Source organism: Sebastes fasciatus, chromosome 9, assembly GCF_043250625.1.
Source record: "Sebastes fasciatus isolate fSebFas1 chromosome 9, fSebFas1.pri, whole genome shotgun sequence".
Lineage (NCBI taxonomy): Eukaryota > Metazoa > Chordata > Actinopteri > Perciformes > Sebastidae > Sebastes > Sebastes fasciatus.
Window position 1 is genome coordinate 16,709,593 of NC_133803.1, and position 27,678 is coordinate 16,737,270.

Here is a 27,678-nt window from a genome sequence, read left to right on the forward strand (position 1 = left end):
TTATCTTGTTCCCCAAAACATTTCTTCGAGAAAAACACCAACACAAAGCTCTGCAGCCACATTTAACATTGAAACTGGCTGTAAAAAACATCACCCAACAGCTCCCTCTCTCACATTTCTACTCCTTTCCCCTTCGACAGGGAGCTAGAAGTGCAATTTTGTAAATCCGCCCAGCAGATCAAAGTGCTACCATGTTCTAATGGCTGCCACCCACCCACCAGCCTCTACTGTGGAAGAGCACCATCAGCAGAGTGTGTCTAAGAAGAGCCAAGACAGCCTGATTAATCTTCTAATAGTTCCAGAGAGAGATAAAGACAGATACAGTAGACGCAGTTACGGAGAAGGAAAGGCGACAGAGAAACTCAGTTACCGTATTACACCGTATGTTCCAGCGGAGAAAGTGAAAAGAAGACAAGCAATGGGGGAAGGCTGATGAAAATGGCTAAGTCTTGTCTTTGTTGTGACTCTTACACATTTTAGCCTTTGAAATGATGAGGCTCTTCTGTAAGATGGCTGCCTTCGCTGCGGCGCCGTCTCATGCCCTCCCGCCTCGCTTCGTCTCGTCTTTGACAAACTCCTCAGTCTGCTTGACAGGATGATAATAACTATCAAACGGATTCCATAAATATGTGAAATAAAGATCAGAATACGAGATAAAAGGGAAGTTACTGCCAATTCTTTTGTGGAAAATGGACACGTCGGCCATGGAGAGTGTCATCTTTGAGAAGTTGGGGGAAATTCAGGCGGCAGACAAATTGAAAGAATGAGAGTGGATTCGAAGACTGACAATTTCACAATTCACTGGAAGATTGAGCCACCACCTGAGTTTGTTCTAGACACAAAAATCCTTTGCATTCACCTGATTGAAGCAAAACATGATATGCGTTTTACTTTTCCACACAAGCCAAAAAGCCACCTAGAGAACTCCCTTTAATCCTTTCAGATCAAAACAGCTGATTCGACAGTACAATGAATCTCTTTTAGTGAAAAGCTTCCAAGCCTGATATGCAACCATCAAAGAAGGCGTGTTCACAAGCGCTTCCTGTCCATTTTGCACACTTGAAGGAATTTCACTTATGCCAGGGCCTAAGGCAATAAGCACCTTCAAAAACATTATGGAGTGAATGTGGGTAAAGACAAGGTATATGAAGAGCAAAACGTGAAAAATAACTGTTTCGGAAACAGGCCTGTATATTACACAGATCATTCCCCCGTTGGTAGCGCTCATATTAATAAATATGATTATACTGGGCACATGGAAAAAAGGCATTTATGCTTGTTTATACAGCTTGCATCACCATAATCATTTATCTAGCTTGTGCTGGATGTCACCCATTATATACTGGGGAGATGTGACAGAGAATACTTTGACTTGATATCACGGCTCATCCTCTGGCTCCCTGTGGTCTGAGATAGTGACAAAAGGAGGAATGTGATTGGTTGAGAGTAAAGGCTAGAGCACTTACCAGGTAGCCCCTTTTGTCATAGACATATATACACATTGACTCCTGGATCGTATGTCAACGTTGGCGCCATATTGGACCAGGCAAGACTGGCCCGTAAACACATACAAATGAACAGGGGAGCTGCCATTTTTTCTGGATAAAAAGCACTATAATGTCTATAATTTCAACGAGTCGTTTTATATTCCAGGGATTATGATCTAAGGAGTTACGTTAAATTAACCTTATGATTTGTTTTTTTCTTTTCCCAAAGATTTTGGTCAAAAACTGTTAAATACGTGAACATCACTGCTTCCTGTTCATGGATCACTGGTATGTCCTTCGATATGGTGGGATTCAATCAATTATTAGGTCATTATTAAAAACTAGTACTATCATATCACATTTTCCTTTAAGCATTTTTCACATCATCAACTGTTCAAGTTTACGTTACATCTTTACAAAACGTCCGTAACCTCAGATAAGAGCCAGCCAACGTTTGTTATTGTTAGCTTATTGAAGTTCATATCTAACATAATATTGTGTTTAAAACATGAAATGTACGATACGTATCAAAACTGATATGTGTCTAATATTTCAAACAATAGAACAGATGGTATTGGTTAACAATTACGCTATTAGATTATTATTGTTTTTTTTACAATTGCTGTATTATTACTATAATTTAAATAAATTCAGATCATAAATAATATTACTATACTAATATTTATCATTATTTATTTATGTACTACTATTTGCCTGTTATTCTGATTGCTCTTATTAGTATGATAGTAACTGCTGTAGCAGTGTTAGGGGTAGCCTATAGTTTGAAAGCATGATCGCTAAAATGAAGACATTTCATTGTACATGATATTATATTATATAGGGGCCTCTCTACATGTATTAACCTTAAACAAGGAAAATAAGCCAAAGCCATACTTGGCAAACGTGAGTTTTAACAATTCCTTATGATAAATGAATTATTTTCTATCACGTAAGTAATTCAGTTCATGTAAGCCTACGGTACACACTCCTCATCTGAGCTTCTTTTGCAGCGATTATAGCTTAACTATCAAGATTCTAAGTAACTGGAGACAAAACTTTCCTTGTAAATAATATGGCACCCACGTTGACGTATCGCCGCAACGGGCTGAAGCATCCAATGCGGTGTCTATGTATATATGTCTATACCTTTTGTTGCATGGTGTAGGTGTTGCTGCTGGGTCTGATACCTGGCAGAAGTTTTATACAAACCACCCAAGTTTTTAAAGCCGAAATATGAGAGCAATTACTGTACATAACCATATGTGGGAGTTCCCTAGCAATAAACACACAGCATAACAACACCCATGGCAGGCTACATGCTTTGTTTGCAAGTTTCTCACATGGCAATTACTGTGCCTCATACCCATTCTTTGTACTATTGTACCAGCTGCTTTCTGCCAAGATTGAGTCAGTTTTTGGTGTTAAAAATGCTCAGCATCATATGATATTTGGCGCAGTTTCCAGTGATCAATCAAAAAGCCCTAAAGGATGGCTCTTTTACCATGATGTCCACACACACACTCACTGTTTGGAACCCGATACAGCTGATGCAGTAGAATAATTTTTCCAGTTACAGCATATTTTTTATAATTCTGAACGCTGCTCACTTCTTCCACCAATTATTGCTGCACTCTCACAGTGAGTGGTACCACCTGGGTTAGAAAAACATCATAAATAGAGTGCATTATTTTCTATAAGCACGACATCAGTCAGAAAACATTCACAGCGGGAGAGCGGCATCACAGCTGAGTTTGACTGAAAACTTAGAGGAACAACGTTGAAAGCGCACACTAGACTTTTGATTCCCAAGTCAAGCTTTGGGGTTGAATTATCGCCCGTCCCATTCAAGGCAGCAGTACGGAGCGCTGCATTGAAAGGTCCCTCTACCTGACAAACAGGAGAAGTGCTGTGAGTGACTGTCGGCTTTTCGGTTTGTCTATGACAGCGTCTGTCTTCATTCAGCGCTCTTAAATTGGCTTCGGAACCGATTGGAAATGGTTCTTTTATTACACACCTCCCATAACTCCCCCTCTCATCAAAGCCGGGCCATCTTTTATCCGGAAGATGACGTTTCCATTAGGGTCTGCCAACGTCTTACTGCTGCTCTGTGAGTTGTAGTGCTGGGGGAGAGCATTGTTAACCAACACAACAACAGGATCTCACTGGCTGGGGCGTGCACAAGCCTCGGCCCGTGGCGAGGCAGTTCATCACATGACTGCTCACCCAGAACACACACACACACACACACAGGAGCAGGTGCATAGACACACGGTGTCTCTCTATCCCTCTCTCTCCCTCTTTTACTATCTTTCTCACACGCAAACGCACAAATTCACAGATCTGACAATGTTGGACAACAAAGATGCAGAAAAAAAAAGACAGGACTTGGCCAAAGGGAGTGTGCCTGTCAGCTCTTCCTCACCCGTTTCAGTGTTCCATCAAAGGTACGAGGGGCTCATGAGGTTCAGCTGCCAATCTGGCAACACTTTCGGTCGCCAAACACAGAACTGGTGTGCTTTCAAAGCCTGAAGCCCGGCAGCTCCCTCCCCTGCACGTTACTGTCTTCATTAACTTTGTCTCTAGACGCGGCTCACATTTGCAATCAGGCCTTGGTTTTTGGAAATCAGGATAGCTTCAAAGCACCAGAGCAAGGGCACTTTTTGCTCTCTACCGCATTTAAAAGGCTGCATGTCGGCCGGGCCCGGTGACATTGTTGGTGCTAATGAGGACATGAATGTGCCCGGTGTGAGTGGGTCGACTGAGACATACGCTCTGGTCCCACTCTGGGAGTTTTAATTAGATTCACATTATCAGACTGTCTGCATTGGCCCTACCAGCTACTGTTTGGATGCATCATAAATCATCAGTATAAGTGATCACTAAAGATCTGTATTCTATCTGTACTGTAGGTGAAGCATTTCATCCATACAATGTCAATATTAACTCCTCACATTAGTGAAAATGAAATGCCATTTCTTCCTTCTCACACGCTGCTGCTTATTTTCTTATTTCTAACTTGACATTTTTTTTTCTCTGCCACTCTTCTATTCATTTCTTCAGGTGGCTGGGCTAAAACAGCCTTTCCTCCATCATGATCTCATCAGGCCCAACTCCTTGACCTTTGCGCTTTGCTGTAAATGTCAGCTTTCTTTATGAGGCCTGTGATGAGTTTATTGAACAATTCGCACTCACTGACGCACACAAGTGTGTTCACACCACACATGCATGCGCAACCCCCGCCATGGGATCTGTCCTTCACAGCCATCTATAACTCTGATTTTTCTAGGAGTCTACTGAAAATTCATGGTGCTCAGCGCTGGCGGGCAGCATAAGAGTGGCTGCCCGCCATCCTCAACAGAACCACTGCAGATAAATCAAGATTTCATGGGGACTGAAATGGCTTCCTGCAAAGCCTTATAGAGCTGCCAGGCTTCATAAGGTCTGTCCTGTAATTGTAGTCATTGTCTATCTAAGCAAGTGGCCATTAATGAATGGTTAAGTGTAGTAAAGTCAATATTGTTTTTGTCAACGACACTACGCTGTGAATCACAATGGGCCGACAATGTGCCATAAAAATTTGGCCAACGCAACTCTTGCCATATGCTGGTGTACTGATCCGATCTCAGCCCGCTCCTGACTCAGCGTTCTTCCGGAGTTGTGGTTTATAACGGGGGTGGGGGGGCGATCGTGCTATGGGTGGCAAGCACTACTGCCATGATGATAGATGCTATGCATTACAACTGACTGTCTGGACCTCGGTGTCCACGCTGGCCTGCAACTCCGCCTAGTGGAGCACAGAGCTGAGGAGCTGAGGGAGGGAAGAGGAAGCAGGTATAACAGAGTGTTCCTGAACACTTCTTTTTTTTAATCTTCTCGTCACTCTCGCGCTTGACTGTAACATAGCCCATTGGAATAAAAAGCAATGAAAAAGTCATGTCACTGGACCAGCAACATGACGGGGTGTCTGCACAGGCTTAGATCTTTCATGCATGCCTGGATATCTCCTAAAAAAAAAGGGATCAAACGGAACATAGTCACACATACTGCACAATTTCCAACTGTGAGGAGCGCGCACACACACACACACACACACACTCATACATGCATAATGGTGTTTATCTGAGTGTCTGAGAGGCAGCAACAAATGGTCGCAGAGGTTCTGAGCACCAGGCTGTACCTGACAACCTGTCAGTAGTTTCCCCCAATTCACAGAAAACACAGAAATGGTATATAAGAGCGAGAAGGATAGGAACTCATGTGTATGCTCGTGTCCTTTTTCCAGACTTAATCCTACCACCTCCCTCATTTCGTCTTATCCTCCTCATCCCTCTGTGCCAACATCAGGCTTTTCCTTTAATGAAATGTTTGGGTCCTTACACAGTCCTTACTCTTTATCTTTCCAGCGTCATCCTTTCTCTTTCCCCCCCACTTATCTTCTGTCTTTCCCTCCTCCATTGTCTTTGGGTTATTATCAGTCATCTTGCAGGGAAAGGTAATAAAAGGCCAACGTACTGAGGGAGCCTTGCTCCGCTTTGTCATTTTGCTGTCTCGCGCCCTCCTCTTTGTCTTTTATTTTTTGTTTGTGGCAGCAGACTTTATCGGAGAGATGGCCGTGAGATAAGCCCTCTGTGGTTCTTTGTGTTGAAATAATACGACAGGCTGATAAGGCCTTGTGGGTGAGTAGTTCACTGCTGCTTCTCTCCTCCCACCGCTGCCTTTTCCTCTTCCCAGGGTGTGTTAGGAAGTCCCAGGAGGGGCTAAGAGTTATCAAACCTTTCTGTCACGTTCCACCTTTGATAAAATGTCAACCCACCCCCTTTGACACACGCAATTACACGTTAACATTCATGTAGTTGCATAGCATAACATAAAATAATAGTTTGTGGGTTGCATGTCTTACAAGTTGAAATAAGTGACTAGATAAGACTGTTAACTACAACATCCAAATTTCTTGGCTGGACCACAGAGGGCCAGCCCTATAAACGCAAAAGTCTGTCACCGAGTGACTCAGTGATGAAGTTACACGATTGGTCGGCCGAGAATTGGAGCTTCCTCATTGGCCGTTTCTCTTTCAAAATGAAAAGGCGGGGGACCGGCCTTTATGCAAATGAGCCTATCCAGCTCGACATGTTCAGCTCATGAAACTGGTACCACGCTGTCAAACTAGGCGATCTAGTTCTAAGATGAAACGAGATTCAGCAGTGGGTTAGGCTAATTCTCGCTTAAAATGTTTTCAGAAGTAGATTTTAGTTGATTGTTTGGACGGAATAACAGAAAGTGTTACGAGAAGGCTGCCATGTTGTTTGAGCCTGAGTGACTGAGAGATGAAGTTACACAATTGGTCGGCCGAATGTTGGAGTTTCCTCATTGGTCGTTGCTCTTTCAAAATGAAAAGGACGGAACAGTCTTTTATGCAAAATGAGCCCGTCGCCGTCCGACTCACAAAACTTGGACCAAGCTGTCAAACTAGGTGATCTAGGTCTAAAATGAAACAAAATGCAGCAGTATTTCTTGCCTAAAATGTTTTCAGAAGTAGATTTTAGTGGATTGTTTAGACGGAATAACAGTAATAATAGTTTACAAGTAGGCCACCATATTGTTTCCCGTTTGAAACGGCAAGCAGAAAAAAACAGGGACCAATCACGTGCATTCTACGATAAGATACATCACCGCTTGAACGGCCAGTTGAGTAGAGCAGCGCGTCCCCTAGTGTCCTCGCTGAACCTTTTGGACAGACATGACCACTGACTATTTGTATAACAATTTAGCCAAAAATTCACAGACTGACCACACACGGTCCAGCCATATACTTGGTTTTGACCGAGTCTTGTTATTGTACTTTTCCTTTTTTAAATCAAATACATCGTAAGCTGTAGTCATGTTATGTCTTGTGGGGACTTGTGTTAACAGGCCGATGCCGAAATCATAAAACTAAACAAACATCCATGGAGATAATGGAGCGCTGTAAGTTAGTTCTCGACAGACACAAAAACTTTTTTCCGCTATCTATTTTACTACCGATGGAGTCACAAGTTCCCGGCTCATGCCATTACTTTGTCTCTAATCTACAGCGCCTATTAAGATTTCATGAAGTGGTAATGATTATACAATTACTTCCAGCTTGGAAATACCATAATAATGGCCACGGCGACCCAGGTTTGGGAGTTTATGGAGTGGATGTTTATGGATTAAAAAACAAACACACACAGACTGGCTGACTGACTGGCTGGGTGGCTGGGTGGCTGGCCGGACATCGATTTGTGTTGCTATTGACTAAAGGGTGGTGGGCAACACTGGCGCTCAACAGCAGTTACATTTTCATATAAATAACAGCGGCTTTCTGGCCTGTAATTGCCTCAGAAATGACTGCATGGATGAAAGGAGGCAGGGTATTGATTACAATACAAAGGTGTCTTTTTTGAGACTTTAGACAATGACACAACACTTGATGACAAGTTCTTACCTTAAAAGTAATTAAAGTCTTATGTTTCCCCAGAGTTTAAGCCATCCAAAATGAAGTTTAGAATATGCAACACGCGCATCACCTATAGTAACCCTCAGCTATACAGTATACACTGAAGATGTTTAGGCTTCATACCTGATCAGACATTATAATGCTTCAGTGGTGAAGGAAGATTAAAACTTTGACTTGGAGTGTTAAGCTCAGTCTGGATCCAGCAGAGACACCGAATTCCCACAACAATTTTCGAAGTCTTTTATAGCGGCTCCTTGTCAGACACGGGGCTATTTGACAAAATGCACTGGTGAATTAAAGAGTTAAAGGAGAGGCAGATACTTCAAGCATAACTGATTTATTAGGCCAAGCGAAGGGAGGAGACGAAGAGAAGCAAATGAATTAGGCCCTCGCATGCACTTTTAATTACTGTTGTCAAGGTGTTTGCTTCGCCCTTCTGGGAAAAGCAAACCAAACCATCACTCATACCAACTACTTAGAAGACCCGCAGAATGAGCCGTAAAGTTTAACGCCTCTTCTATGGTGCAACATTTACTGCAACATAAACAAAACCATCTCCCCGCTACATGTCTCTTCTCTGCTGAGATAAGGCGCGCTGTGTGGTTGATAAACTGAGCAGAATGAGGCCACTGATCCAGGGGTGCTCCTCTCACCTCATGTGCTTACCTGAGGGATAGAAGAGGACAAAGGAACAACATGTGCCTGTCTGTTTGATCTCCCTGTACGAGGTGCTCTGCACATGTAGGCTGCTGACACGTCATGGGCTGTTTGCTCTTGCACTGCAAGCACTGCTGGCCTTCATCGCGCAGCTCTTATTATAGCAGAGAGGCAGAGAAATATTTTTCATGCACATGTGCACACACACACACAGGCTATTCCTTTGATGAGGCTGCGGAATAAGCTATCTATGACTAGGGGGCTCTGTTTGAGTGCTAGGCTGCTATGTAAGTCTCTTGTAGCTGTAGAGAGACAAGACACTGGCCAGACAGTCTGCCCTTAGAGCAATAACCATGAAGAAAACACACATGAGTCTTGCAATATTTAACTTGAATGCCAAGCGCTGCTCAGTGTAAACTTTGGAGTTAAAACCTCAGTGTTCCTCAGTTGGACTAATATTGACTGGTAGCTATAGAGGATATAGAGAGGGTCACTAAATCCATTATTCATAAACAGGGGACAAGAGGAGGGCGAGTGTTTCTGCTGACAATGTGATTGCTCTCCCAGAAGCCAAGAGACGTTTTAAAAGCGGATATAGTTCCCCACCTCAAGTCAAAGATTGGTTTCAGTCGAGCCGACTTCCATGCGTCCACACGATATGTCTCGCCTCTCAATCTGTAGCTTCCTGCTGCTCATTTACTCTTAATGTTTTATGAGTCCGTGTGGTTTTTCTGGGTGAAAGCAAACCGTAACAATAGAGCAACTGTTGTCTTGTTCCTGGCAGACACCATAGGGCAAGAGAAGGTCTTCAATAAAACAAAATAAAACAAAGGAAAAGAATAAAATAAATCAGGGACTAAAGTTAAGTGAGCTAGACCACAAACAGCGTACACCAATTCGTCTACTGCGGCACGCAGCAAAGTGTTTCCACAGGAGCACATAATTAAAAACAGCATGCTTGTGTGTGTATTATATTTTAAACAGGCTTCGATGGAAAGCACAAGGGGCTGGAGATGAGAGCGGTGCAGCAGTGAAAAAGGTAATTAAGTTGACCAGAACAAGGCGAGCCGTCTGTTTAATATTTCATGCAGCCCCACACAAAGCGCTGTGGAAGCCATCAACAACAGGGCACCAACAACAATTATGAAATAATTAGCTGAGAAGCACCCTGGAAGATTTTTCTTTGCCGGGGATATGTGTAAGTAATTGTATGAGTAATTTCAAACTTGGCCTGGCCCAAATTGACTTTGCTCGACCCTGGTAAACACCAGCAGGCACCACTTGGCATACAGTGTATGTGTGGTACATGTGGAAGTGCAAACATGTATGCATACGCTTGTTCAAAATGTTTCTGTTGGGTTTTTTACAGGAAATACACTTCCCTTTGGTGTGAAAGTCAAGTTGAAATTTGAATTATCCTCACTTTTTGGCTGAGGAAATTTTAATGATACTGCAGCTTTTGCAAATATTTCTCCATTTTTCAGAGGAGCATAAAACCATTTTTGGAAATATCTATGGAAACTGCCTCAAAGCTTCAAGCCTCTGGGTACATTTCCCATGGCCGCTGTTAAATTATATCTTGTGTTGCTTTCTTTGTATTTCAAATGGAAAGTGGAAAGTGGAAGCTAGTTAGTAGGTTTGCCAAAAAGTCGGAGTTACCGGTGTTACAAGGTAATTGGGCATACACCGATTACATCACTTAGGCCCATCGGCCCATACCGTTGTTTTGCTTTTCTCAATAAAAATAAAATGTCCGTTAACACCGGTGTTGTCACAAGTTTATTAACCGGTGGGAAAATGTCCTCATCGTGACATCCCTACTAGTTAACCTTGCTTGATACCCACTAGACGCTACTTTTCGTTCATGTTATTTTAACACCTGCTGAGTCTAGCTACAGTAACATTAGCTGTCTTTCATTTATCGGTCCAGATCTGGCGATGGCAAATGACTAGACTGCCAAAATTCACAGCAACCAGCAGTTCTGTAATCTCAGTAACTAATCCAATTACCAATATCTAAATTGTCAGTCTAATCCAAAAATGTACGCCTACTGGAGAACACTGATGTAGGGGCGCTATCACTAAAAGAATTATAAATTAAATTTCTATTTAAAATTGTTCCAAAAAAGTACACAAACACAAGGACATATATACCGAATCCTCAGCAAAAGTCCATTTGAATTCAACATTAATAAGCATGTTTATCCTTAATATTGCATGTATTTGTTGAAACTTGACATGGAAAAAAAAAATTGAGAAATTGACAGAAAAAGTGAGAAAATAATATTGTACAGAGTGATCCTAGAGAAAATGTTCTCCGTATGAGTTAGCTGGGAGATTCTGTACTCCGGCTCACTGCAATGGAGCGAGAATGAGTGAGACTATTTTTATCCCACCCTGAGGGCTGGGGCAGCTGTGTCAAAAGTCAACAACTATGGTGACTCCGTGCTGCGACGCAGTCCCAAACGCACACAAACCCAGTCACTCGTACGCATACATACCCACATACCGGTACGCATAGATACGCTGAGATTTGACTTTTTATTTCTGAAATTAAATTAAGACCACATATAATTAAAGAACGCCTAAAATGTAAATGGTTGAAAAAGTAAAAATAGGCTGATTCATTTCCAGGAACAACAACTAGAATCGATGGAGGAAGGCTGAGCTAATGCAAACTAAACTCATCCTTTGAACTGTGACAACAAATAGAACGTCAATGCTCTTAACCTTGTAACCCAGAAGAAAAGCGAACATGCCCGACAGTGTAACATTGACAATGAAATCAAATTTACCCCATGTTAGCCATGGCAATATTGCTTTGTATGAGGCCAGCCCATAATGTATTGATGCACAGCTTTGAGAATGACAAGCTGTACTCACTGTGATTTGTTACACTAATAAAACTGAAGACACATTATTGTCCTGCCCTCTCAAATACACATACACACACATCTTCCTCTCTCTCTCGCTCTCTCTCTCTCCCTCAAACACACACACTCATTCCTCTTCATGGACCACTTGGCTTTGTAGTGGCAAAGAGCTTGAACAAATTGAGAAATGATTGGAATTGAAAGATGAGTAATGGTGATTCTAGCGCTGTCCCTTCTCAATATGGAGATGATGAGATTTGATTCTTTGAGGTCAGGTGCATCATCCGAGCCGAGTGGCTGCCCCGTCTATGACTAAAAGAGATAGGAGACCGTTCGCTCTCGCGTACATGCTTTTTGCCACAATCAGTCATGGAGGACATAAAATCAATGCTATATTTACCAGTGCCATATCACTACTACTCATCGCCATCACACATGCTGTATGTTAAGAGCACGGGGATACGTTAAAAGGAGTTCGGACTATTATCCTGTCTCCTCCCTGTTCATGTTTGTGTGACTGAATCAACACTGAGGGACTAAATGAGGTCAATGAAGCTCCCCCATCCATGCCTTTTCACTGCTATCTCCTCATCACGGTCAGCTATTAACTCAGCATTACAGCGCCATTAGCCTAGCGTCGCTACATACTGCACTCCAAACTGCCAAACATACAGACTATAGCAAATGGCAGTTCTGGTTTCAGTGACACTCAGTGGAACGAGGGGTAAGCGGGTAAAGAAGGAAACGGCATCTGGTTGTGAATTCAAAATGTGGCGGAGCTGGCTGGAGAGCGGAGGTTTGTTAATATGCATGCGGCTATGATTACTAGTGTTCCTTCTTTGATTAATTGATCCCACAAAAAGGAGTATAGGGAAAAAAAGTCATTACAATTGTTCACAATTGAAAGACTGAGTAAAACTAGAAAAACAAAAGTGTTCAAATGGAAGAAAAATACGAAAAAATAACACTCTTGAGCGCCTCGCCGTCCGTTGTATTCTACTGATGATTCTCAAATTACATGCTCTGTTGCTTTTATACCTTTTGACAAAAGTGGGGAAGGTTGGCGGCTCCCGGCTGTCTTATGTTATCGTCCCGGTGAGCTGGGCAAACTCCACAAGTAAGAGTGACTCGTGTCAGCACAAACCATGGAAAGTCAAATCACTGGTGAGATGGATGTGTTTACTCCTACCCTCTGTTTGTTAGAGCGTGACAGTTCAATGATGAATAATGTCACGGGGAACGAATCTGTGTTTGGACACTGTTTCTTTAATACCAAAGTACTTCAGCTTAGCTTTTTTTCTATGTAAAGTTGCACAGGAGCAGTGTGTGTGTGTGTGTTTGTACAACCGTGATTTTCAAAATCTGTAACATTTTTGTTTGTTTGAATTCTCCAGTTTTTATCATTGTGCTATACTGTAAGTAGCAACAATGATCTCTGCTTGGATATTATTTTCTCCCACTAGTCTCCAACAACTGGTTCTATAAACAAGATTGAAATTGAGCAAATACAATAGAGATGTGACATTAACATGATATTGCATGGAAATCACATGCCAACAGATTATCTTTAGTTTTGAATCTGCTCAAAATGCATAGCATCACCACGGCACTAAACATCCCAGTCCTATACTGTGATTGTTACCATGGCAACAGCTGATAAAGTAATGTGGAGAAAAAAAGCTGGGTTTCCAAACTGTGAGCTGACAACTGTTCAAACACAATACCACCCAACAAATAAAAAAAAAATATTTAAAAATGTTCAGCTGAAGATGGAATCAAACACTTAATCTGCGCCCACAAGGAGGTTAACATCAGTACGTTTTTTAGAGTGCATTTCTTTTCCATTAATCATAGATGTGAACATCCTGTATTTCAACAATAATGTTGCATCTGTCAGTTGCTTTGGAGGTGTGCTAACAACTGATTGATGTACCTTGACCATAAACAGGAAAGCTGTATAGCAGTGAGTCCGGGGGGTATTGCATGCAAGTCTGTTCTATATTTGCGTGCAGGGCGAGCATGAGAGGTAATTACTGGGTCTGAAACCTTAACAGGCAGAGTGGATGAGAATAAGATCCCGTCCCTGGACAGGTGTTATAATAGGAGTATGGGGGATAGCGTGACACAGGTTCTCTCCTGAGACATGCAGCACCTCTCCCAGGTAACAATCTCACCTGTAGCATGAAATCACACTGTACAGTGTTCACTTAATGACACACGCGATTGTGCACAATCATAACCCCAACAATAAGGTGAACTGCAAAAAACACATAAAAGTTGACATCTTCTTACTCGGAAATGGAGACGCTCAGACAGTTTGCCTGGTAGTCTCTCTTCTCGGGCCATTTTGCATGATTAATAGGGTAGAGAGCAGGAGTTGAAACTGCAATTAAAGGTGTCTTCCATCAGAAGAAAACCCCCTTTCTAGTAGTCAGCTAAAGGAGGACCGAGGGGAGCAATGCTCCACCAGAGAAGTCATTATTTCTCCACCATCCTCTCTGCTCTATGGAATACATTAACTTCACAGTGTCGCTGTCTTAGCCAGAGTGCCTTCATTGCTTGTGTTTTTTAAAAGGGATGCATGCAATTAGAAGAAGGGAGAGAAGAAAGTGCTTGGAAGAGTCCCCAACCCCCACACACAGAGATGGAGTACCGGCACAAAACAAGCTCCCTGTGGCCCCTCGGGGCCCCGCCTGAGACGGAGGAGAGTCTCTGATAGGCACTGTCACCGCTGCTCATTGACAACGCAAAAAAGGAAGAAAACAACAACTGCAAAGCCTCCATTTCACCGAGTAAATGGCTTCCTCAAAATGTACAGATGGATTTCCAATAACAGACGCCCGCCCGCCCTTGTTTGTGCGGAAAAGTGAACGATACTTCCTTCGTGGGGGATAAACTACCTTAACAGCATCAACGTTAAATCTCCACCTCTACTTTAATATTCTGCGGTGAAATTATACAGATATTGCACAGTAAAACGCATTAGCATGTTTAACAGAGAAAGGTACCGCACACCCACATCGTATAAACTTTGTTCCAATTCTTCTTCTGTATGGATTACCGTGCTGCAAACACCAAGGATCATTACATCCATAATTCCCTGCTTTGCATAATGTCATTGTGACTATTTCCCTGGATTTGACTTTCAGCTACAGTGCAATTAATTATATAGAGATGACTTAGATACTTTGCCAGGGCATACTATCATGCACAGACAAGTCTTATGGGATACTCGTCCAAGTAGCCTCATGAATATGCGTCACCTTCAGAAAAAGGGGATTGTGGAGAAACATCATAATTGGAGAAACGGCAGAGGCATTATTATGAATCCAGTCTTCCCTCCATGTGGGCTACAGTAATGAGCCTGAGGAAAGTGATTGTCGTACATTTGATGGTTCACTGACTTCACATTCATTGTCTTTATCTGCGATAGAAAAGGAGAGGCGGTGGGAGGGTCGCAATTCCTTTGAGGTGCATTTAAATCATAGTCTCCACATATTACTCTGGAAAATTCCCTCTTGAGAGTGCGAGCTGAGATGGCGTCCTTCAAGCCCCGCTGGGTTTCCTGTCATCATGAAATGGGAGCAGGAGATTAGGGGGGTGAGGGATGTAGAGGATGGAGAAGGAGGGGGGTAAATACTGAAATCTGGTCTAATCCCATCTCATACAGCTGAAGATACACTCCTCCTAAGACATTTCTTCTCAGAGCTGAGGTAACTGGAAGGAATGAGGGGAATACCATTGGGAACCAGCCTTGTAATATATCGTTGGAGAAGCGTGCATCTCTGAATAAACTCCAAAATTGGTTTATACATATTCAAGAATGTAAATCAACAGTTTGTCACACTTATCAAATGTGTATGCTTATTTTGCCCAAGGTGAGTGAAACTAACTCAACACAATGTTATAGAAAAATGGGCCACAAAGTCATTAAATGTAATACTATTCCACATTACAGTGTGAGTCACTAAGGGTGCAATTCTACCAGATAAGGTTTTTTGCAGGTGACTGGCTGGGTGCTCCTATTCTTGCATAAAAAACGCATCAAAGTGGCAATTGTGCACAGCTCATTGTGTTTAATGGAGTGCTGTAAAACACGTCCTTTCCAGTGTAATTAATGAGGAGACGACAGAAGCGTGAAACACATATCTAGAGGGTTTGTATCATAAGTAGTCCAATTTCATAATATTATTGTGATTTAATTTTCTGCTATTCTTCCATTTGGCACAAAGCTTACAAACTATCCCTTATGACAATTAAATGTCACAAGCAATTACATGTTTTTGTTGAAATACTGTACAAGTCTTTTATAATGCACTTTGACGCACAATGACACTTTAATCAGTCATCATTTTAACTTTTTAAAAACATTTTATCGGATATTTTAATGTGGTGTTTCATTGAGAACATTTGGCTAAACACTGTTGCAACCACAGAATACAAATAATGTAATACACTTCCATCCTGTGTCATTTTTGCATTTAACAGACTTGTTGCTCTTTTTGAAATAACTATAGATGAACACAAATCAAGAGCGTGACCTTCATATCCCCACCTTCAAGCTTCTCCTCTGTGTTTTCTCTCACCCTTCCCACATTTTATAATGAAATGCAACATTTCACAAAAGCCCCCAGTTTAATGTGCGGAAATAAATAAAGGAGAAGAAGCATTCAGAGTGACTGCTTATGCGAGATCCTCACAACACATTGCCCCTGCTGTGAGAACATGCCTTATCAACATTTTCCTCCTGTAAAATGTCAATGGAATGCTGCACATTTCATCAACAAGGCTACGCATGCATCTGCTGTAAGCTGCATGATCTCCCGACCCTCGTATACCATGTGACTCCCCTCTCTCACCTCTCCTGTCTGCGCAGCTCATGTCTCTAACCTCTAACATTCATCACTAGTCCACAGAGAACCTAAAAGCTTGCATACAGCCTGAACGGTCTTCTTAAGAGATGCTTCCACTAAGATATGCCCTGTGTCTTCTCTTTGTGTATGAGTTCAACTATAGACATGGATATATATAGTAATGTATGGTGGAAATATCTTTCTAGTAAGTACGGAGTGCACCATCTGCAAACCACAGTATGTCTAAGAATTCACCTTTACCTCTCATCACAAGGGCCTGAATTAATTAACTACATGATATTCAAATTAAATGCAAAAAGGAGGAAATTGTTCAGCAATAAGTTAGCAAGTGTGCGTGATGTACAAGCAAGTGAGCAAATTTGTATGTATTAATTCAGCGCCGCATTGGGATGAGCTACCTCGCAAAGCCCTGTTGTGCCATTTAATTTAAAAAGGCGCCCTGTCTATGCAAATCGTTGGGAGAGGACATTTTTCATCACTTGCATGAAAATAGCGTATAAAGGAAAATCTGGCCCGTTTCATCCCCGTTCAGGTGTTGCACGCAGGTGGACAGGAGCCCAGAAAGCTGCAGAACACACGAGGATCTTAGCGGAGCATTTGCACATCTGACAGAGCACACCTGTCCTTTTACACCCAAATTCCAATTTATGCTCTTTTTTGAACATCTTGCTTGAGTCCCTGCGTGGCATTTTGTGATGAATGGAGCGCATGAAAAAAGGTTGTATCCTTTTAAATTGTCCGATTACTCCTGGGTTTAAACTAGGGGGCTAAGAATCACTTGGCCCCGAGGCTTGGGGAGAAAAAAACGTGGCAAAAAAAGCAAATCCACGCAGAGCGAGTACGGAGGTGTCACATAAGAATAACATCACAGCTGCTCTGAGTCCTCGGGACAGACCTTCTTATGTCACTGTGTGCTTACTGTACGTGTGAATATCGGTGTGTGGGCAGCTGGGGTTGAGGCGAACTTCAAGACCAATTTCATGTTTGTGAGTGTGTGCTGATCTGTAGCTTTCCTGTTTGTGTATGTGCAATGGTCATGTATGCTCCTGGCCAGCATCAGTGATGCCATGCGTGGGAACTTATTTTCAGTAGGGGGGGGGGTTCTGACCTGGATATGTGCACGCGAGTGGCCGCTTACGTGCACACGCGCGGCCGCTTACGCGCACACGCGTGGCCGCTTACGTGCATACGCGTATTCATGTTTAGGATAAACAATTGATAGATGTAGTGCATTTTACATTTTCTACAGTTAAATCTGATGCTTGCCGTGTATTACATAAGGGATAATGTACAGCGAGCCGGTCATTGTTGTGAAAGAAAACGGTATAGAATATAAAGAAGAGGGATTCTTACTGCAGAAATTAATATTTTGACACAAAAACTGTCCGCCAGAGTCCGACATCTGAGCTGGACCCATAGCAACGGTCTGTTATACAGAAATGACATACCGCAGAAAACCGTGATTGACCAATCAGAATCGAGTATTCAACACAGCCGTGTAATAAAGCTAAACAAACAACATTACCCATATAATCAAGGACATTTAAACCTGCAACAAACTTGGTCAAAACTGTAAAACTGAAAAGAGAACATAAAAACACACAGGCTATACATGGTTTGACAGGTTGAACACCTGTCAGAACTTTCTCTGCGCAGAGCATTTGTTTTTATCACCTTACTTCCACAAGTCGATAGTGGGTTAGTTGCTGCTCTGTGTGCACGTGAGGACGTGGGTATTGGGTAGTCAACAAAATAAGAAAACATTGACAGGAAAAAGCCATCAGGCAGCACAAAGACCAGCGTAAATTCTAAATAAATATGCCTGTGAATGTGCAGATAACATCTAGCCTCACTCTTAATACTGGATACCTTTCCATAGAGACTACTTTTAGTTGATTCTGGATTATTTAGAGCGAAGGAATTTTATTTTATGTTATTTTCTGTGACATCAATTGGTATGGCCTGCTATATTTAGCAGCTCCTACAGTATGTTTATCCTTCCTTCAAATGTATCATATTTCTTTGAACCATAGCAGAATAATGCATCAACAAATACTTGAAAGGAAACTGTTAAAAAAAAAAAACTGTCCATTTTTAACAGATATTATTTAAAGGTGCAGTGTGTAGGATCTAGTGGCATCTAGCGGTGAGGTTACAGATTGCAACCAACTGAAATGTCTCCCTTGTGTCAAGCGTTGTATTTTCAGGTGATACTAAAGATACATACTTATTAATATTATATTCCATTTCTGCTAATAGATCCCCTGAAATGTTACACACTTTTATTTAAAAAGCCTGGTGAAACTGTATTTCCACTGGCCAACAGGAGGGTGCAGTCCCTACGGCAACCCCCTTCCCGCACTAATGAGTGTTGTTGTCAGTAAGTGGGTGCTAGCAGGAGCAAGGTCATGAGAAAGCCAGAAAAATTATGTCCAGGTCGGAGATGCACTGTATGGAACCACCCCTTATTACTACACCATTTCCCTCAGTTCCTGACACACACACACACACACAGTGGCCATAACACGAAGAAGCACAGGCTCCTTCTTACCACACACACAACATAAAGGTACTGATGGTCATGCGTGTCGTACTTGCCATTAAATCATGACTTCCTCCTTCATTTGTGGTTATAGAGTTCAACACAACTACCTTCACCATTAAATGCCTGAAAACTTGGCTTCAAATCTCAAGTAATGCTCTGTAATATTAAATATTCATGCCTAAATGAGCGACAACAAAAGTTACAAAAAAATCTTTAAGTATTATTTGTGAAAAGTTTAACACCGAAAAACTTTGTGGTTCGATCAAATTTGATTGACAGTAACCAAAAAACTCACCAGATTCTGAGTGAAATGTTGCAAAATCCTGATTGGTGAATGGAAGTAAAAGAGCCCCAGACACTTCAAATCAGTGGGAAAAGCGAGACAAATAGACCAAATAACCAAAACTGTTCTAACTTTGGCAGAAAATAGTATAGGATCCCATCGCTCATAGAAAGAAACTGATTGAGAGAATGTGTTTTAGGGGCTTTTATCCTTAATGTACTGCATTTACAGTGTATGCTGTGTGTAATTTGGTGTACTGCACTTGAAAGCATGCGCATAAACAGATTCATGACTTACGATGTGAAGCTTCAGGAAGTCTCCGAGACCAGAGGAGCTATCCACCCTCACCAGGACAGCATCCTTCAGGTGCGTGCTGAAGCCAATGGCTAGCCGGTCTGCCCTCGTGCTGGGACGGTCATTTGGCGGCCACGTGTACGTGATCAGTCCACCGTCTCGCCCAAATATGTACGTTGTTCCCGCTAGAGAAAAAAACAAAAGGAGAAACAAATACAAAAAACGTTAATAGTTATGAAGCAGGCGTGAACCACCGACTGTCAACACCAAAACATTATTAACACAGCAAAGCCGGCATCGACGGTGTGTGTACAGAGCACCGTCAGTCTGAAGTGTTTCATTGTGCTGAGTAATGACTTTGCAAAGCACTGAGCAACATATCACTCTCGAACAGCTCTCAGCCCCGTCTGAGGGTTTAAGTACACTCATGTCAATTCATGAGACGGGGAAAATTCAGCGGAAATGAGGGAGGCAGGTACCGGTGCCACTTTCCTCATAATGCTGCACAATTACTCAGTTTTACTGCCGCTGCCTGCTTCACCTCTAGCGGGAAGAGGAACAAGTTGAACGCGAGCGAATTCTGCATTCGACGTGTCCCCGGTGCCCAGGTAACCAGCGTGCCAAACAGGGAACCTCCCCGTCTCACGCGCTTCATTAGCAGCCTCAAAGGCAGACGCAGCCGGCAGCGTTATTGACTGACTGGTCCAATTATGCCCTCCTTGTGACCTCCAAACCAGCTACTTCCTGTCTCGCCGCATTAGCTCGTCGTCTTTAGCCACCGTATAAAAGGTTTGAACATGACCTGGTAGATGGAGAAGAGTGGTTCTAATTACGTAGCTACTCAGTGAGAAAGAGCCTTTCTGCATTATGCCTGTGTGACCTAGTCAAATTGACGGCTGGAAATAAGTCTGTCTCGACTAATGAAGGAAGTGGTCTATTAAAAGCGGGAGCATGTTCGTGTATAAAAACCACAATGTCCGGTTTTGTTGCTTGCCAACCACGTAGCTCTTCACCATTTCAGAGCCGTCAGAGTTCTCTCAATTAAATAAGTGCCTATTTTCTTCCCAATTAGAAACCTTCATTAGGATAGTGTTTCAATTCATATCTGCCAGGACACAGAAAAGTATGCCCCTGGAAGAAAAGAAAAGTGTGTGTGTGTGTGCAATTGTGAATGAATAAGTATGTGATTGGGAAATAAATGCCTGTGAGAAAGGCTGAAAATAAATGCAGCTGTCAGATTAGCATAAAAACTGCTATCTTCATGAAAAATTAGACACGGAGCTCTGCTAGTGTGTTCTGCATTTACATGTTCGTGTGAGTGAGAAGGAGAAACAGAGAGCGCGAGCGAGCGTGTTAATATTCATAGGGCCAGGGAGTTAAACAGCCTTAGCCTGAACAATAGATTATAAATCATTCTGACTGTAATTCCAATATTTTCTTGTAAACCAGTTCACAAGGATATAAAACTATCGATATATTTTGCATTTATTTATATATATATATATATATATATATATATATATATATATATATATTTCTGTTTTTCCTCCCCTCTGGCTTTTTCTTCGCAGTGCAGTGATTAAAGCGCGTCACTCTCGCTCTCAAGTTCCTTTTCCCAATTCCATTCCCTCATTTGAGTCGATACACACTGTGTCAACCGTTAGCTAAAAAGAATTGCGTCATTAATTAACAATAATGTGATTAACAAAATGATGCCGGGACATGCGGATCTATGGCGGGATTTATTGTTTTCATAAAGCATAACTCGCGTTTTGTAAAACGCAATGAAATAACACTGTAAGCATTCTTGTTCGCCTAATGGATAAAGCCTTATGAAGCTTGATGACTTCTACAAAGGAAAAGACATTACGTGTAATATATTTGCGAGGCGGGCATCATTTCTTTTTCATGAAGTCTGCCGGCTAACGCTGAAAAACCCTCCTTGTTCCCACTAATGCATATCTGATGCTGGCCCCCTTCACAGAGCAATCTCCAATTCATGTAGCTCGCGCTGGACTGTTGTCACTGTCTCCGAGTTTTGCCCCAAGCCACCAAAACACTTGCTCCATGCTCCAGCTTATTATAATTAAGCTCTTTTAAACCATGTCAGTGTGGGAACTCACTGGGCCCTTAAGCGTCCATTTCCCCCTCTGTCTATTCATACGATTTGACACCCACTTTATCCCACTGACAGCTTATTTACTGTTGGTGACCTCCTAAAAAAACTATAAAGATTGCTCATTTCAGTGGACTGGTATGCAGATCTTGCTAGCGGCACCCTTAAGCTAAATGGATAAACAGCAAGACCCCTCATGTCAAGGCATGAAAGGTCAACTAAACTAATGACTCTGTGACATGTAGCTTATATAAATGGCTCCAAAAGAAGATTCAGAGGGTGAAGATAATAAGGTTGCCGATATGCAGTCTAAAATCCATACAAGCATGTAAGACTAGTGAAAGACTCCTTGAGGGACTGTAGAGGATTAAGATACATGGAGAAACATGGCTAATGCACACCTACACAGTTGTGCAGTGGCGTGAAATCGGCAGACACGTGCCTGTGTAACTCCGGTGGTGGGAGTAATTATGCACTGGCTCCATATTTGTTATTTGTGTGCTCTCCTGGGACACCGGGGCCCGATATGGATCTGTTGTAGTCATTAGATACAGTAGTGTCCTGGAAATACTTGGCTGTTTGTTGTCTCTTTAATTCGACAAGAGTTTCAGTTTATTCCCTATTCACCCGCTGTATAATAAAAAAAAAAAGGAATGAAAGGATGAGATCAAGGTACAATTGAGACACAAAGTGCTTAGAGGTGTAGCACAATAACACACTACCTACGAAACAGAATGTGAATTCAGATATTCTCGCTTTGCGCATCCCAATTGTATCTCCTAACATTCGTATGCATTTCCCCAGAGAGGTCACAGTGCAGAAAAACCAAGAGGCAGTGGTGTTTTCAGAAGGCATCGGTAGGTCTGACTAGAGCCTATTACGCATGATCCGACCTCCAGGATGAACTCCTCAACCACAAGTCTCCCCTGTTAAAGGATAATGAATTAATCTGTCCTCATGTTGGACTACATTGAGAGCTGGCTGCCTCTCGGCTGTGTCAGTTAATATCAAAGCAGATAAACATTGGCAGATCAAACACTCTGCTTTCATTAAAAATGTAGCACCATCCCAGGAGTTCTCCTGCGTTTGGCCAAAGAGGTGTGTGGGATAGTAGACTGTAGGGAAAGCAAAGCGTGGCCTGTGTGTTATAGAGCCCTCTTGGCACCGACTTCTCAATGTCCATTTCTGCTGGAGTGAAGCAGGAGCATACAGTATATAGCAAACAATGGTGTGACATGAAGAGGCGGATAGGTGTGAGCAAAGGAACGTGTACTGGCTCTGTGCCCGATAGTGTAGCAGTTGTGGGGTGGTTAGGATACACAAACCAGGCAGCCGGTTTGACTATACTGCTCAGCTGAGGTCAGGCCAGCGGACCGTCTTTCCTCTGACCTCCAACGTGGCCATTATAACGAGCCTCATATTACCACCTCTGCCGAGAAACTGGGGAGGAATCCAATCATAATTACATAGTTGTGATGGAAATATGAAAAGGAGAGATGACATTATAGATCTGCTTTCTGTCAGCATCTAGCACTTGCGTTTCTCCCTTTCTGCTGCAGAGGATTCCCGTAATGACTGGTGTTCAAAAATAGATTACCCGAGATGTGGCTTTTTTTTTAGATTATTTTTTGATCCTTTCCAATCATCTCTTGAATGGAATTTTTCAAAGTAAGATAACCTTTTTTTTCCCCAATTGTCTCTTGTTTATACAGTATATCTTTTATATGCATGTTTATGTCTATGAATTTCAAAGTAAGACAACCTCTATTCCCAATTATCTTGTCTATATATCTTATGTATGTAGGTTTATGGCTATGTATATAATAAGAATTTCAAAGTAAGATAACCTCTTTTCCCAATCGTCTCTTGTCTATATATCTATTTTTGCATGTTTATGTCTATATATATATATGTATATATATATATAAGCATTTCAAAATAAGATAACCTATTTTCCCAATTGTCTCCTGTCTACGGTATACAAAAATCAGCCATAACATTAAGACCACTGACAGGTGAAGTCAATAACATGGATTATCTATTATTACAATGGCACCTGGCAGTGGGTGGGACATATTACACAGCAAGTGAACATTTTGAACTTTGAACTTTGTGTTGGAAGCAGAAAAAATGGGCAAGCGTAAGGATGTGAGCGACTTTGACAAGGGCCAAATTGTGACGGCTAGACGACTTGGTCAGAGTATCTCCAAAACTGCAGCTATTGTGGGATGTTCCCGGTCTGCAGTGGTCAGGACCTACCAAAAGTGGTCCAAGGAAGGAAAACCGGTGAACCGGCGACGGGGTCTGACCAAAGACTCATTGATGCACGTGGGGAGCAATAGAAGAGCAATAGAAGAGCTACTGTAGCTCAAATTGCTGAAAAAGTTAATACTGGTTCTGATAGAAAGGTGTCAGAACACACAGTGAATCGCAGTTTGTTGCTTACAGGGCTGTGTAGCCGCAGACCGGTCAGGGTGCCCATGCTGTCCTAATGTTATCGCTGATCGGTGTATGTCTATATATAAGAGTTTCAAAGTAAGATAACCTCTTTTCCCAATCGTCTCTTGTCTATACTGTATATTTATATACATATGTTTATGTCTACATCTAAGAGTTTCAAAATAAGATAACCTCTTTTCCCAATCGTCTCTTGTCTATACTGTATATTTATATACATATGTTTATGTCTACATCTAAGAGTTTCAAAATAAGATAACCTCTTTTCCCAATCGTCTCTTGTCTATACTGTATATCTATATACGTATGTTTATGTCTACATCTAAGAATTTCAAAGTAAGATAAACTATTTTGCCAATCGTCTCTTGTCCATACAGTATATCTTATATACATATGTTTATGTCTATATATCTTACATATAGACAAAAGCATGCTGTTTTCCAGCTTTACTTTTAAATTACACTGCATATCTTTACAATGGACATGAGCCCTAATGAGGACAACATCTGTAACATCGGTGATGGAAATAAGTAGGTGAACATTTACATAAATTTCTACAAGTTCTTCATTCCCAAACCATTTAAAAAGGACCAAACTATATTAAGGATAAAATCATTTGGGATTATCTTTGGTCTGTGGCCCCCCCTGGGAGGAGTACAATTAAAAGAAGCTTAATGATGTCTATTGGATTACTATTTCAGTTTCCAGAGAAATCATTACCACGATTTATGAGGACACAATTGTCCAATAAAACACCATCGGTATCTGGTAAGGCAGCTATCTCCGATCAATGCTCCAGAAGATTTAGTGCCATGAGGGAGAATTGTGAGTCAACTTGATCAATTTTTTTCTTCCCCCCTGATCTACCTTTCTCACTATATTTTACCTTTTGGGACAATTAAATGGTCTAGTAGCCGAGGAGATGAGGTGGTAAATAGATTGTGGGGTTATGAGCAAAAATTGCATCTTTTCAGCTGCATGTTCTAACTTGGCAGCGGTTACAAAGCTGTGAATTAGAGACAGTGGAATAGGGACACCGTTCACACTGCCTCGGTATATAATTAAATGGCCCATCACACCCCATGATCCAAAATAATGATGCCAATACAGTGATATCTGTCTATCTATATAATGCAGGGATTTTTGTTTGAGCCACAGTATCATTCCTCCCCGGGCTTCTTTGAATAATATTTAATACATTTTGTCTGGCAAACATCTTGTGACATGAACCAGCAATAATGGAAGTTGGAAAACAAACATGATTTGATTATTCAAATGTCAATGGAACCGAACTTCAATGATTTATATTTTTCCTCCTAGGCAGTCTTGCAGTTATTTCGACAGGCAAAAGAATTGCAGGGTAAAGGGATCAGCTTTGATGTCAAGGACCTTTCACATTTATGTTTTAAATGTGCGTCATAATTGTGACTGATTGTGAGGGTTATAAAAGAGAATCTATGGCTTTGTTTACACAGTCACCCGCAGACATTTTGAATAGCTGTTTAAATCATCAACTATGTTCAGTTCTGTCAACATTTATTATAGATATAATTGTTAAATATGAAGGGTAATTTTGTTTTAATTGTTTAAGGAAAAGGGTTTATATGAACATTTCTCTTTGGACCAAAACATGTCACAATTATATTATACAAATTGAGATTCTTGTTTGTATGATTTTGGTGATACCTAAGGTGCAGTTTAATCAAATGAACACACATTACATTACTGTAAAAGCTATTTTACTTAACTTGATTGATTTGAAATGTCTGCACTGATCTTTTCTTTTTACAGCTACAGTAGTAACTGTTCCCACTACACTAGAAACCTTTTGTTTCATACAGTTTATTTCTGATTTGTTCACTGTTGCTGCTGCTATAAATGTAAAACATCTCTTCTGTACACCAGTGAATGTTTCCTAGGAAAGACCGTGAGGACTCTACTTTCCTGTCGGTGCACGGGGGGGCTTTGTGTTGGCGAGGTGACATTTCTGTCAGGGTTTTTCTTGTCTGTGCCAGTTTGGTGTTCTGGTGACATGCTGGGAACTTAACTGCTCTAAAGTAGGAGGAAAGGAGCTGTGGTATTAAGAATCACCTGGGATTTTTTGCTTGTCCCGTTCACCTTCCAAGTCCAGGTTCAAAGAAGTGTGGTGCACTGCAGAGATGTTCTGTGCTACTTTTGTGCCTTTACCAAGTCATGTGTGCATGTACGGATCCTACTCATAAGCTTATAAAGTATGTTTTCAGATATGTAGGCCAATTTGACTTTGATGCAATTCCCTCAAGCAGGAAAAAATAGCTTGATTTTTTTTTTTTCATTCCAAGTAAATTCACATGTGGCTGTACAATGAATTAGGAACAGGCTGGTGGATTCACCTCTCCCGTTGCCAGATTGTCCCTGTGGTTGGCTTTCGGTTCGGTTTGGCTCTTCACCTAATGTCACAGAGCCATTTCTTTCCTTTGGCAATGAAGCTCTTAGCACCAGAGCAGCGCAGTAGCCAAATATGTTCTATCCTCCCAAGCTAATTTGTTTGAATGATCCTGTTTAAATCGATCTTAAATAAAAACCATAACAGCTAGAGCATTTATTCTTTTTGCAGCAGAAAGATGAGGCTTATGTCTTGCGCATCATCACGCCGTACACACTTGATGACGTCATCACGTGCAGGATGTAACAAAACTATTAAAATGCCTTTGCACTCGATCTGATGAGCATATCTCAAAAACAAAAAAATGTGCATAGTTGAAATAACTTATGGAGTGTTCAGAAATATTTTGTTCATGTTTCTACATTTAGAAATATTTTGGATCAATATGTTTTGTGTTTATTTAGTAACATTTTATGAAAAAAACGTCATATTTTTGTATTTTTTTCTTTATTTATGATGTATATTCAATACTTTTTTTCAATTATTATGGTTTATTGACTTACAAAACCTTTTAACTTAGCTTGAACAGATTTTAGGGATATGAAGCATCTTAAGATACTCCAAGAAATTACATCACAATAAGCAAAAATCTCAATGCAGGCACTGGCGGCCCATTTCTATTGCAGAGTTCAAAGGGTTAAAGAGTCATACATTCGCTCCTGGTAACTCTGCACCTTTTGCACAAGGACACGAGTGTTCTCGTGAGAGCTTTTTTTGTGGTACAGTAGATCCCTTCTGTTCTGCTCTCTATTATACAGTACATCAGAGTTGTCGGAGCGCATTGTTTTGACTGGTGATGAAAACCCACATCTACAAGTAATGTATTCTACCCAGTTGCCAACAACACCACACAAGGCGCTGTGAAGTCATTTTCCATACCCTGCGCCATGGGTTTTATGGTGTGCCCACTGTCTTACAAAAATAGAGCCTCCAGTATTTTAGAAAAGCAAATGTAAGACATCTGGGTTAAAGAGGTCAAATTAAGATGGAAATTATTTAAATGAAAATGTCACAAATTATTATTTATAATTGAATTAGGCACAGTTTTTGCTCAAAGGTGGCAATGCTAGATGTAGTCGAGGATTTAGGAATGTTATACTTGTCTGTTTACAACACTAAAATGCCCTTTTTAGTTTAGCTTTTGTCCTGAGTTGACATCTGCAGTAATTTTAGTGTTTTCGGATTGCTTTTT

The 27,678-nt window shown here is 41.4% G+C and overlaps 1 protein-coding gene across 18 annotated transcripts in view; it reads right to left on the reverse strand.

Annotated features, from left to right (window-relative positions):
* The window catches only part of LOC141774031 (neurexin-1a), a 287,328-nt gene that overhangs the window by 72,863 nt on the left and 186,787 nt on the right, over positions 1-27,678 (reverse strand). For all 18 annotated transcript variants that reach the window (XM_074646328.1, XM_074646327.1, XM_074646319.1 and 15 more), the window contains one exon: positions 19,492-19,673. In XM_074646328.1, the coding sequence (XP_074502429.1) occupies positions 19,492-19,673 (182 nt within the window). The remainder of the gene's footprint in view (positions 1-19,491; positions 19,674-27,678) is intronic.